The following is a 12,862-nucleotide window of genomic DNA, read 5'->3' as shown; positions in this document are numbered from 1 at the left end:
TGTTCGGTGGTCGTTGTTGCAAGTATGTTTATTAATATGTTCATAATTGCTTATGTGTTTGTATTTTGAAAACGAAATGAAAAAAATTTTTTTTTAAACAGGAAGAAATGAGAAGAAGTTTTAGTCAGAAAGCCAGAAACACACTCTGTCCTGTTATTCTAGTCCCAGTCATGGCCAGGTCTCATGGGGCAGAGGTTGTATAAACAACAATACAGATAAGAGTAAATAAAGAAGATAGTCCCTGCCCATAGAGTTACACTCCACTTCCTTTATATTGAGGAAGTAACACATTTGCTAAGTGGGCGAAGGTAGCAAGGAAACACGAATAAAAGAACCCTCAACAAATTTATTGTAGATTGCGCTTGACTGTGTAGTGACCTATGACACGCACATTGCAATGCAGGTAAATACTATTAAAAATATTTCAATGAACAAAATCTTGCCCCATAGAAGTCATATCAAAGTGCCATTGGCTCACTGGAGTTAGGATTTCACCTCTGAACACAAATAAATTGTAAGGCACCATAACCAGAATATAGTAGAAAAGGTAGCACGGAGAACAGTCCAATGGCTGACAGAGAATCTGAGGTCTCCGTAGCCTGCCTGCTTCCTGCTTCGTTTTTCACTTTGGACCAAGTCCTGCTCCACTTAAGACAATGGAGTTTTTGCTCGACTTCCATAGGGGTGAAATATGTCTCTCTGCCTTTTGCCTTGTGCTATCTAGACCAGATTCTGGGGGGGGCGGGGGGGTTCAACTGTATATATACTGGTTGGCTTCAGCGGAACTCCTCTGACGTACCCTCGCCCAGGATCTGGCCCTGTAGTTGATTTTCACTCAGCTCAATTCTCAGTTCTTTTTTTTCCATCACGTTTTTCCAGCGATGCTTTTCTTCTTCTCCCTCCTGCTCCTTTGTTCATAGCAAAATATGAACCCTGAGATCAAGTTGAACTTTCCACCCACCATGACCCAAGGGAGTTTGAATTTGGCCAAATGAGTTTGCCCATCCCCTTAATGATACATTTCAGGAAGTGCCAATTAAACAGAGTTTCATCCAACTGTTAATGTCAACTAGAATTTTTCCATCAAACTCCAGTGAGAGTTGGAGCAGACCCAAAGACTGCAGCAGTTCTAGTGTTGTCTGAAAGCACATTATCATGAATCATCAGAAATAATGTGAAGGGATACAATGCAGCCAAACACTCCTGCTTTACAGTAAATGGAAGCAATGTCACTCAGTCAGAGTATGTTATTGGCTGAGACCTCATATCTGTTTTGATTATTGGGGAGCTTCGTTAGCATAACTTTTTCACAAAATCATCTCTTCTCCATTTAAAAAATGCTTGGTAATGCAGTTCATTGAGAATGATAAATCTTATTTGTGTGAAAGCTGTGTCATTCTTTAGCCACTGTCTGGAATATTGACAAGGCACTGATGATACTTTATAAGTGCCATCAGGAACTTTGTGGCAAATAATGCCAGCATGGATTTATCGATGGTATCCATGTTCCACTTGGTATTGCAAGAAGAACAAAAGGTATGTTCAGGGCCTCTTACTCAAAATAATTTGTGCACACATATTGTTTGTATTTATCTGTAGATTAGACTGCATAATGTGACAAAAACTTCTGCACAGACCTTTTCCCTTTTCTCTTTGTTCCGTTTCATGACCCAGGAATTTTGTCTAGTCACAGAATCTCAAAAGTTGCTCTGAACATTCAGTGGAAAAAACTCTGCACAGATGTAACAGCCCGTCGTCTGCATCCATAGATTATCCTCTTGCCCTGCTGACTTATTCAACCAATGGCGTTTCAGCATGCAAATGAGAGGAATAGGGTGTTAAAAGGGAAGCAAGAAGAAGGTGGCCGATGTCATAAACAACCGGGTAGCAGTGAGTGGAGCTGTGCTGTTTAGACGCGCAGTGGGAAAGGGTGAACTGTGGATGTGACTTTCCCACAATTCCACATGGGCCGTGGGTGGAGAAAGGGTTAGGGAGACAGGAGAAAGGGCTGGGAGAGCCCACCAAGACATAGAATGCTCACAGGGCAGAGAATCGAAGACATGGAATCCGTGTAACTTTCACAGATATCAAAAGGATCAGAAAATCCTACACTGGTGAGCAGCGTCTTCCGCAACTTTACAACTGAATTTTAACTGCCAGCAATGCCACAACTCCCCCTCCTTCCCTCCCCTTTCCGTCATTAGTGATGATGTAATGTCCCTCATTTTTAGCAGCCTGGTATGTGAGGCTAAGTGCTTCAGTGTATTAACAAACAGAGTCACCGTCCCACATAGAACAGAGCTTGAGGACAAGAAGTACCAGTTAGCATCACTAACCCTTTATGAAGCTAGATGGGAGCGTGTGTGTAGTGGATAGAAATAGCGCATAGATCAGCCCTTTCGGGTTCGGTGCTGGCCCTGTTAACCTGGGATAAAACATCTCTCCGAACCTGTTTCCTTAATCTGGTAAAGGGATAATTGTTTCCTACCTCACCCAGGGTTGTGAGTGTTAATTAATTTTAAACAGAACAGCAGCATGTAATTATAACCAAAGTTTGCCATTAACAGCTTGACTGAGGCTAGTTTTGAAATATACAAGGGGTTGGGGTTGCAGGCCGGATGGAGATCTTTTGGCAGAACGGAGGCAACCCAGCAAAGAAAAAAATCATAAAATACCAAATCAGAGAGGAGAGCCTGGAGTATTTGGAGAAGAATTCAGGGGGAGCGGGTCCTCATGGGGGCTTATAAGAATATAAGAACGGCCATCAGAACAATGGTCTGCCTAGCCCAGCATCCAGTGCCAGGTGCTTCAGAGGCAATGAAGAAGGAACGATCCATCCCCTGTCATCCACTCCCAGCTTCTGGCAATCAGAGGCCAGGGATACCGAGACCATGTGGTTGCATCCCTGACCATCTTGGCTAATGTCCATTGATGGACCTCTTCTGTATGAATTTATCTCATTCTTTTTTGAATCCTATTATATTTTCAGCCTTTACTATGTCCCCTGGCAATGAGTTCCACAGGTTGACTGCATTGTGGTGTTTCTCTCTCTCTCTTCTGCCCAGTACACTCTATTCTATCCATAGCAAAAGCATATTCATTAGAGATCCTTCTGTAAACTGACGCTGTAAAACACAGAGGTAAAAATGTGGATAAATCTCAAAGAGTGAAATCCTGGCCCTATTGAAGTCAATAGCAAAACTCCCATTGGTTTCACCCAAACATATTAGCATCGTCAGGGTATCAGATATCACAGGTTCTATTATAACGTGATATTGTGTGAGTGCAGCTGGAGTCATAGCAATTATCATCTGCCTTGTAAACACACTTAGTCCTTTTCCCCAGTACAATTTATCTCTGTATTAAACTGTGAAACTCTTCAGGAAACAACATACTGATTGGTTCCCCACCTCCAATACCCCTGGCAGTTAACCCAATTCTAAGTTTCTAGGCCATGGCTGACTGATGTAGCTAGTTGCAGGAATTATTCATATATAGATTATGTAACGCTGCATGCTGCAGAAAGGCTTTCAAGTGGCAGCTTTCAAATAAATGATCTGAGAGAATATCTTTGGATTTTTACTTTTTCATTCTTTTATTCAAGCTTTTTGGATCTGATTTTCAAAGGCAATGAGCATACATGACTTCAACCGAAGCCAACAGAGTGGCAAATTCTCAGCCCCTCTGAAATGGAAGCCTTTTATATTTTATGGCCTATGTTTTTATTTCACTGGAGGCAAGAAGAGTGAGGCTGACACCCAGATCCTAGGTTAAGGATGGAGCAAGGGTCTCAACTTTTAAAAACTCAGTGAAAAGGAGTTTGGGTCTGATGGGAGGGACAGGAACAATTTGTGTCGTGGGGATCATGAGAGCCATTGAGCCAAACTCTCAACCCTGAGTATGATGGAAACCACTTCAAGCCAGGGGTGTGGCAGCACCCCAGCATCTCTATCTCCAGCACCTGAGAAGGGGTAGCCAGCTGCAGTGAAGGCAGTAAGACCCTGATGCTCTTTAGACAGGGAAAATAAACACAGGCTGGGTATCCAGCCCAGGTTTTGGATAGAGATAGATGAAAGCCACTGGATAGGAGTGAGGACACCTGAGTTCTGGGAAATTTCCACTCTGAATCCAGAGCCTAATTTCATAACTGGCCCCATACTCTTTGGAAACCTCATCTCTCAACACCCCGTAACTTTGGATAAGTCCAAATCCCGAGCTGAACTTTGCATTTCAGGCAACTCTCTATTTTGATACTGACCTGGTTGTTCATATGAAGTTCACTCTCCCTGGCCCATTCACTCCTTGGTCTTTTCAGCTGAGACAGCAGATAAGAGGGACAAATGCAGCGGTGGCTTTTTGTGATGTGGACACCTGGGCACAGGGAATGTACTGGACAGAGACCACCACTGCTTTTCACATAAAATAGATCACCACTAGGGAAAGGCCTTTGGACAAGATTCACAGGCCTAGTCAAGATTCAAACCAGCCTCCCCAGAGATGAAAGGATCTAGGTCCTAAGTCAATGAATTCCTTTAAGTCAATTAATTGCTTCTCCGGCTAACTTGTTTTGGAGAGTGTGTTTATACAAGGTGAAGGTTAATCAGCTAGAAATTGTCCACCAAAAAGTTGTTGGTTTGTATTCAAGTTGGTTGATTGCTTTTTTAGTTGAAAGTGACAATATGGTATGTGGCATTCGAGTGTTCTGTTTTGTTAGGGCTACAAGTAAATGCTGCATCATTTTAACTGTAGTGGTATTGTTCCAGTCGTATAAATCGCCCCCCAAGACGTGGACACAGGTATACCAGTATAAATTTGCTTCCACTGCGATAGTTTATTGGAAGGGAAATAAGATATACTGGTATAAGTCACCTTTATGCAAGTATAACTGATTTCACCCTAGGGATTGTACAGTATAACTATATTGGTTAAAAATCACATCCCTTTGGTGACATATTTGTACTGGTACATGATCTGCATGCAGTTCCAATTCTATTAGAGATCTGGAAATATGAAGGTGAACTTTTCAGGGTTACTATCCACCTAACAACCCCTTCCCATCTTCTGCAGCCTAAATCAGAGTCACAGATGACATCACACTAACATTATGATCACTAAACCCAATTTTTAAATGCTATGGCTTCAGGGCAGGATGCAGTTGCACCATCAATTGCCTCAACAAAAAATGTCTGCAAGAAAAGGGTGCTTTGCTTCCCACCTTTCTTAACAATCAAAAGGCCCCCATACTTTTCAGGTAGGAGAGATGGAATACCTATTGTTTTAGAATATAATGCTACAAGTGCTGTGCAGATGAAACACCAAGGGCTTGATTCACCATTGTGTTTCTTCTGTGATACAGCTGAATAATTTCGCTCAAGTCAGAGGTTTCAGCAGCACAAAACTGGAGTAAAACGGTAGTAAATCAAGCCCTGTTTGTGCAATAAATGGTGGGACTGTAATGTTTGAGGTTTAGAAAAGATTTCCTTTTTTCGCTTTTGTTAGCCGATGCTTGTTAAAGAAACCGCATGCTCTCTGACCAGGAAGCTCCTCAGAACTACCCAATGAAAACCTGTTTGGAACTCTTCCTGGTCAGATAACGTTCTCCTAGAGATCCTTGATTAGATTACTTGGCACATAGTGTTTGGGGATTTCACCACATCAGTGACAATTGCTCCTTAAACAGTTAGGAGACAGGATTTCCATTGCTGACAGCAGAGCGAGAAAGAGAGAGACTGAATGTGTGTATATGATCTGATTTTGAAAAACCAGTGTCAATGTGTCACTTCCTTTTTGTATTCACCAGCAAAATTAAAGGCACAATCAATGCCAGTTGGACATAGAAATACTTGATTTCCATTAACTGTGTACACAAATATTTGTGTGTGTTGGGGGAGAGAAGAGAACCAGATTTTAAAGCTTTGGACCATATCATGAAAATCCTTAGTACACCAAGATAGAGTGCCACCCATTCCCCTGGGAGTTTTATATTAGCAATACACAACATACACTCAAATATAACTGATCTCACAGAAAACACAATATAGTCAGGCCAGAGCGTATTTGAAGAAGTGGGTCCTGTTTCCTCAGGATTCACCCCTATTTTACAACTTTAACCCTCCTCATCTCCACCATTTACCTATCCAAGAATCCAAAGATTCCTTTGGAAGCATAGAAACGATGCATGCAATTCATTCAGTTTCTCTTCTGAGCAACACATGTTATTTCTTTCATCCGCTAAAGCTGAGTACTGCTTCTGCAGTACCCTTAGTCCGTGCTCCTGTAAATTCCACCATTCCTGTCTGCCACGAGAGACCATCACTATGAACTGATCTAAGATCTCACACCAACATTCTCGTAGGCCACTTGGTCTAAGTGTGCCAAACCTCAAACCCTTGTCATGATGCACATTGCACTTCATGGGCTCCTCACAAGCAGCCCTTATACTCAGGCAAAGCAGCCAGTGAAATTTTCCCCTGAGTGAGGACTTCAGGACCTGGTCCTTAGACTTTTAACTGCAAGAAACCTGCAAGTTCTTTCCTGTATCACTTGGCTGACAGAGAATCACTTCTGTTGGTGCTGGGATCTTCCATACACAAAGCTACAATTCTGATTAGTTCAGAGATACAGAGGAGAACCTGCGGGGACTGCAGCGGGATACACCTGAGCCAGATTTTACTGAAGGGTGGTAGGGCATGAGATTCAAAATCCTTGCTGGGAAGATGGGCTTTCTGAATGGTCTCCAGCCCTTAATCTCAATTGCCTGACCGCTTCCCCAGTACACACAGGAAGAACTCCCACCCATTAGCCACAAAATCTGCCTGTGAGAAAAAAGTAGCAGCTGCTTAGGATGTATTCTACACACCCACACGTAGCCCTCTGCACAAACCACTGCTGAGAGGAACATGAATAATTGGTGCAGCAGGACGGGTGTGCATACGTGATGGCCACCCTCCGGGCCAATACACCAGGGATTTCCAGAGCTAAATGCAGGAGCTGCTACAGCTTGAGCTAAAGGGTCAAGGTGCTGTAGCTGGGGCTGTAATGACTCATCTCCTCGGTGGATCAGCACAGAGGGGGACCGGTCACACACCACTGAGTGAGTGACACATGGAAGCTACTGATGGGGCAATAGGGTCTCTATATAAACATCATTCCTTCTCCTCAAATGCCCCCCACAATTCTTGGCATAGGGGGCCCGAGGCAAGCAATGGCCTTTTCATGGATTATTTGGGGGAGGGGAGGAGTCAGGTAGACAACTCAGCCCCTTCTCTCTTCAGTGCACACAGGTTTTTGTTTTTGTTTTTTGTTTTTTTTTTGGTGAGTGTGTATGCTCTGCACCGTGGCAGAATTAAGCCTTTACATGTGCTGTAAAGTATACACAGAAAAAAGGGTAACAATAGCAGAGATTGCTTTTATCTGGAATAATGAATTGGGTGGGAGAGCTGTGGGTACAGTCTCACACCTGTATAATAATGCCTTTCCCATAAGCTGTATCCTTCAGCCTGCAAATGGCAAATATTTGAAAACAAATATGTTTAACGTGTCAGGAGACTGGCCAGCGGCCACAAAACAAATAGTATGAACCCAGGACTGGGTCAGACACTTAGATGTTCCACCTTTGGAGGCAAGAGTTTGACTTCTAATAAAAACATCAGCCAAAAATTCACTTTGTGATTGCCCTGGTCCCCTGAGGCACCAGCGTCTGGAGGTTTTCCAGGGCTGACCAAGTGCCATGCCCACCTATGACCCAGCATAACTGAGAAAGAGAGTCATAATCCTAATTCCAAACTCTTTACCCGGGATTTATTCAATCCTTGCTTTGGCAAAACTCCCAGTGGGCTTAATTCTGAAAATCTTCATTCACAACAGTTATTCCTTGCTCGTGCAAATTCCATTCCATCATGTAAGGAGCTGGATTAAGGAGTAAATTACAACCTGCATCTCTGGGCCACACCTGTCCCAGAGTTGGTCCTCTTTCCAGTCCATCCCATTGCATTGTCTCTGGCTACTGACCCTTTACTTGCCTTCCCTTGCTGTCTCTGACTCCCTCCTCTTTCTGCGCCTACCCACTTATGGCCACAGCAGGAGCAAGTGGGTGCTGTTAATGAAATTCCTGGACAACATACCCACCCTGCTGCTGTGCAAGGGGTCACAGATGTGAGCTTTTTGACTGCAAGATGTTATCCTGTATCGAAGAACTAGAGATGGGCCAAACCCAGGATCTGAACACTCCTGGACTTTGGGGAAATTCTGCTCTGGGTCCTGATCTGAATTATGGAGCTAATCTCCAAGGAAGGTATCAGGTGTGGCTTACTCCCATAATGCTGGGTCACCAGTGGTAAGTGACATTTAGCATTAACAGGTTCATCTCTGTCTTCTTTGTTCACAGATTCCACATATTTAGGAAGCAGCAAGTTCAGGTGTATTTTCGGAAAGGAATTGCTGAAAATCATGGGCATTAAGAACAAACGCAGTAGGCAACCCTTCCCTTTCCCTCCTTCTGTTCTTTCTTCATGCTTATTAGATGGCATAATAAATAATCAATAATAATAATAATAACAAATTTTGATTGTTACATGCAAGTATAAGATACCCATCACCATAGTATCTGGGTGCAATTTATAAGGTGTAAAATTCAGTGTCTTAACATTTCCAAATTAAGGAGATGATAAACATAGGAACTTATTTTTCCAAATCCTTGAGTAGAAAACTCTGCTCTTCAAGAATTTTTTAACAAGATCCAGTCATAAGAGGAGAAAATAACAATAATTGATAGTTTCTATTCAAGTAATCTTTAAAAGTACTTTCAAGGGTTTATAGATTGTGAATCTAATTTTCAAACATGGGCATCCCATACTGAGACACAAATTACCACTGGGTAATTTACCATATTACCATATCAAATGGGCATTTACTTGCCTAATTGCTGATGTGAGCATCCCAATGAAGGCAACTGCATTTGAAAACTGGGCTCTGTCCTTTTTCAGCTACCTCCTATTCCAGGGAAAGGTGGAGGTTTTAATGTCAAAATTTGTGACTTTATTTAGGTTCTCATCTTTAGACAGTTTAGACTATTCATTTGTATTATGGCTGAAGACCTTCCAAGCGACCCAGTACTTTTATTTATGGTTTGATTCAGATTGTGATTGTTTTAATTTGATAATCTCTTAGAATCAGCCCTTCACTGGAATTTCACTGATTTATGCCAGTTGGAGTTACATGGATTTACTCCACTGGAAGAGCTCTCCATCCACCTTTTTTCTGATTTACTGGAAAACACAGAGGATATTATCCCACAGCTGCATTGTGGCTGTGCTCTGATCCCACAGAAGTCAATATCATCTATGCATTTGTTAGGTTGCCTGGCAGCAGGGGATCTGGAACAATGAGTGATCGGTTTTGGAAACTGTCATGGCATCAAGGTTCTATATCTGGTCTGTACAGAGAAGTAACTGGCAAACAGCCTTAGGTATGGTCGCTGGAATGCCAGGGCATTATTTCCCAGCGTTTTCTAATTGTTCAGTACAATGATCCACCCTCGGTTATTATCTACTGGTACTATAATAGCACCTAAAGGCCTCTGTTGAGCTCAAAACCCCATTCCACTAAGTGCAGCACAGACACATAAGAGATAGTCTCTGTTACAAAGACCTTACTGTCTAGAACGACAATACACACAGTCGAGGGCATAAAAATCATTATCCCCATTGCCGAGATGGAGAACTTATGCACAGAGAGAATAAGTGACCCACCCAGGATCACACAGAAAATCTGTGGCAGAGGCAGGAATGAAACCTAGCTCTCACCCACAAGACTGTCCTTCCCAAAAGGGCCCAAAGTTAGAATTATGCCTGCTGATTGCTGGCACTAGATACCAGCCTCGTCATTCGCTCCAGGAAATCACACTGCAGCTCTTGAAGACGGGACCGATCTCATTAGCTTTGATCTGAAAATCATTATTATCCCCTGCTAGTTCATCAACATCTGAGCCTTAGCATCTGAGAATAAGTAACAGAACCAGGGCAAGCCCTGACCTGATTAGTTACCGTCTGAAGCTGGCTGAACATTTCACATTCCCTCCCACACAACTCCTACAGTTGTGTCACCACAATTAATTTATGCTGTTCCATTTCCTGGCCACCTATCACTGAGAATGGGACCTCAGAGCTGTCACTTTCTGCATGTGCAGTGAAATTCTATAGACTTCAAAGCAACTCGTGACCATCTGCTTCAAAGCATAGTTAGCCTAGCTAGAGTCCATGTTGTAATGTAGTGGCTTATTCTTCACCCCCAACCTGTGCAAAACTCCTGCCTACTTTGTGGTCCTGAATTTGATGTGAATAATTGAGTTATAGGCATTTTTATGGCCCCATCACTATAATACCTGAGAACCTTACAAGCATTAACAAATCTATTCTTGCAACACCTGCTAAAATAGGGAGGTGCCATTCTCCATTTTATAGCTAGAGAATCTGAGGCATTGAGGGATGAAATGACTTGCCCAAGATCATACAGGGACTCTGTGGCAAATCTAGGAATTGAACTCAGATCTCCTGAGTCCCAGCTGAGTGCTTTAACCATAAAACCTTGCATTTACTCTAATCCCTATCAATACTGAGTAAGACTGTTACCATAGGCCAATGCAGATTTAGGAGAAGTTTTTCCTGTAACTCTCTGCTCTGTTCCAGCTTTTTTTATTTTATTTCGTTCACACCCCCAAATATATGCCGTCAGTTTAATATCTAATCCCTCTTCTATCTAAGGACCATGCCCTGCACTGGCCATTGAATAGACTGGACGATCGAACAGCATATGTGCTTTTCCATTGCTAGCTTCTGCTGAGATAGTGCTTTTCATAGAGAAGACTTCGCTAGCCTGGCTCAGGTCTCCCTCTTTCTAATTCTTGCAGCTGCTTCTAGCGCATCTGAAGTGGAGCTGGTGGATGAAGCCAAGTTCAGAATAGATCAGCCGGAAGACAAGAAGCTGGAGGACCTTCAGTCATCAGGGCCGTTCTTTTACATTGGCGGTGCTAATGGGGCTGGACTGTAAGTCATTCTTCTCCCCAGAGGCTTCTGTGTAATTAGATTAATAGATTTTAAGGCCAGCAGGGACTGTCCCTCCCCTCACTAATCTCCGCAGTATCAAGCCCATAACTTAAGTTTAGCAATAGCACGTCTTTTCAAAAGACATCCAGTCTTGATTTCAATACTGCAAGTGATGGAGAATCCACCCTGGCACTCAGTAGTTTGTTCCAATGGTTACGTATCACTGTTTATAAACTGAGCCTCTCTCTAGTCTGAATGTGTCTTGCTTCAACCTCCAGCCACTGGATGTTGTTAGACCGTTTCCTGCCAGCTTCAAGAGCTGACTACTATCCGAAATCTATTCCCTTGCAGGTATTTGATCACAGCCTACAAATCACCTCAATCTTCTCTTTGATAAACTAAATAGATTGAACATCTCAAGCCTCTCACTAGAAGACATTTCCACCCCCCCGACCTCAAGTCATTCTTGTAACTTTCCAATTTGCCAACATCCTTTTAGAGTTGCAGTCACCAGAACCTGACACAGAACAGGAGCAAACTTTGGGGCCCTGTCCCGCTCCTTGCTACAGTTTCATGGGCTTTCCCCATTGACTCTTCAGGTGCCACCACACTGAGTTTACAAACACATTCAGTTTTTCCAGTGGCTACTTAGCTGTTCTCTCTTCCCCCTCATTTCTGAAGTCTTAGGCAGAGAGATTTCTTGCCAAGCCACCCACTCCACAGAGGAATCAGGGCTTCCACAGGTACCATTTCCCTCCTAACTGAAATAGCCCCATTTGATCAGCTCAGCCTTCATTAATGAGGCCTGTACCACCATCATCATCATCACCTCTCAAAAACCCCAGAACAGTCCCACAAGAGTACACTTTAATTTACTACAGCAGGGAGAAGCCCCCTCTCCCCCACCTCAGGGCTTGTAGGTGGTGTTGAGTCAGCCCTCTAGGGACAATCTCAGGGAATTGAAGGGCTCTGAGCTAATTCACTCTTCATTAAAAGCAGTGGCTGCTTTGCTATTTTGTTCTCCACGCAGGGTGAGCATCTACTGCAGGAGCAAAGGCTGGCAGCGTATCCATGACAACAAAAGGAAGGATTACAAACTGAAATGGTGCGAGACCAAGAGCCGAGAGACCTATTACAACTTCAAAGAAGGTAAGAGGTCAAAGTGGTGGCGGGGAGAGCGAGGGAATACTGGACTCGCAGAGCTACAAGGAGGAGGAGGAGGAGTTGGGTTCCCTGGCAGGCTACCACTACAGGAGCAGTGGACACAGAACTGAACTCGGAACTGTTTTGCAGCAGCTGGGTGAAGAGAATATTAAAGCTGCCTTTCAAGCAAGTGGGTGAAGCCTTGGTGGAGAAGATGCCGATGTGATTGCTCAGACACCATGGTGATGGGGGCAGTACAAAGATGCAGACCCAGAGAGTGAGCATCACGTTGGTACTGCCATGGGTGGATTGCATTCTTATGTGTCAAGCTGCAAACTCAATCCAATATTATATCCACAGAGCCCCAAATGACCAAACCAGGCGATGCACCCAGCCTTCTAGGCAAAGACAGGAAAGATGCTTTCCCGAGCATTTCTCATGCATTTGATCCAAGACACAGTGCATTTGTGCAGTGAAACGATTGCTCTGCACACACTCCAAGCCCAGCTATTTCTGGCTGTACTGAGAATAGTCCCAAACTAAGCAACTCCAGGATAATAGATGTATTTTGCATCATACTGCTGCACCTTTTGTGTAAGGACCTCCAAGTGCTTTACAAAAGGTGGCCATTATTACTGCTGGTGTAGCACCAGGGAAACTGAGGCACGGAGAAGCTA

General features: G+C 43.4%; 1 protein-coding gene across 1 annotated transcript in view; it reads left to right on the top strand.

Moving 5' to 3' along the window:
* Positions 1–12,862, top strand: part of TTLL10 (tubulin tyrosine ligase like 10) — a 46,636-nt gene that overhangs the window by 6,746 nt on the left and 27,028 nt on the right. Inside the window, exons 3-4 of the mRNA XM_032779984.2 lie at positions 10,907–11,042; positions 12,073–12,191. Of these exons, the coding sequence (XP_032635875.1) occupies positions 10,907–11,042; positions 12,073–12,191 (255 nt within the window). The remainder of the gene's footprint in view (positions 1–10,906; positions 11,043–12,072; positions 12,192–12,862) is intronic.

Source organism: Chelonoidis abingdonii, chromosome 23 (assembly GCF_003597395.2).
Source record: "Chelonoidis abingdonii isolate Lonesome George chromosome 23, CheloAbing_2.0, whole genome shotgun sequence".
NCBI lineage: Eukaryota > Metazoa > Chordata > Testudines > Testudinidae > Chelonoidis > Chelonoidis abingdonii.
Note: the sequence above shows the minus strand (reverse complement) of the source record. Positions and strands in the feature narration are given on the sequence as shown.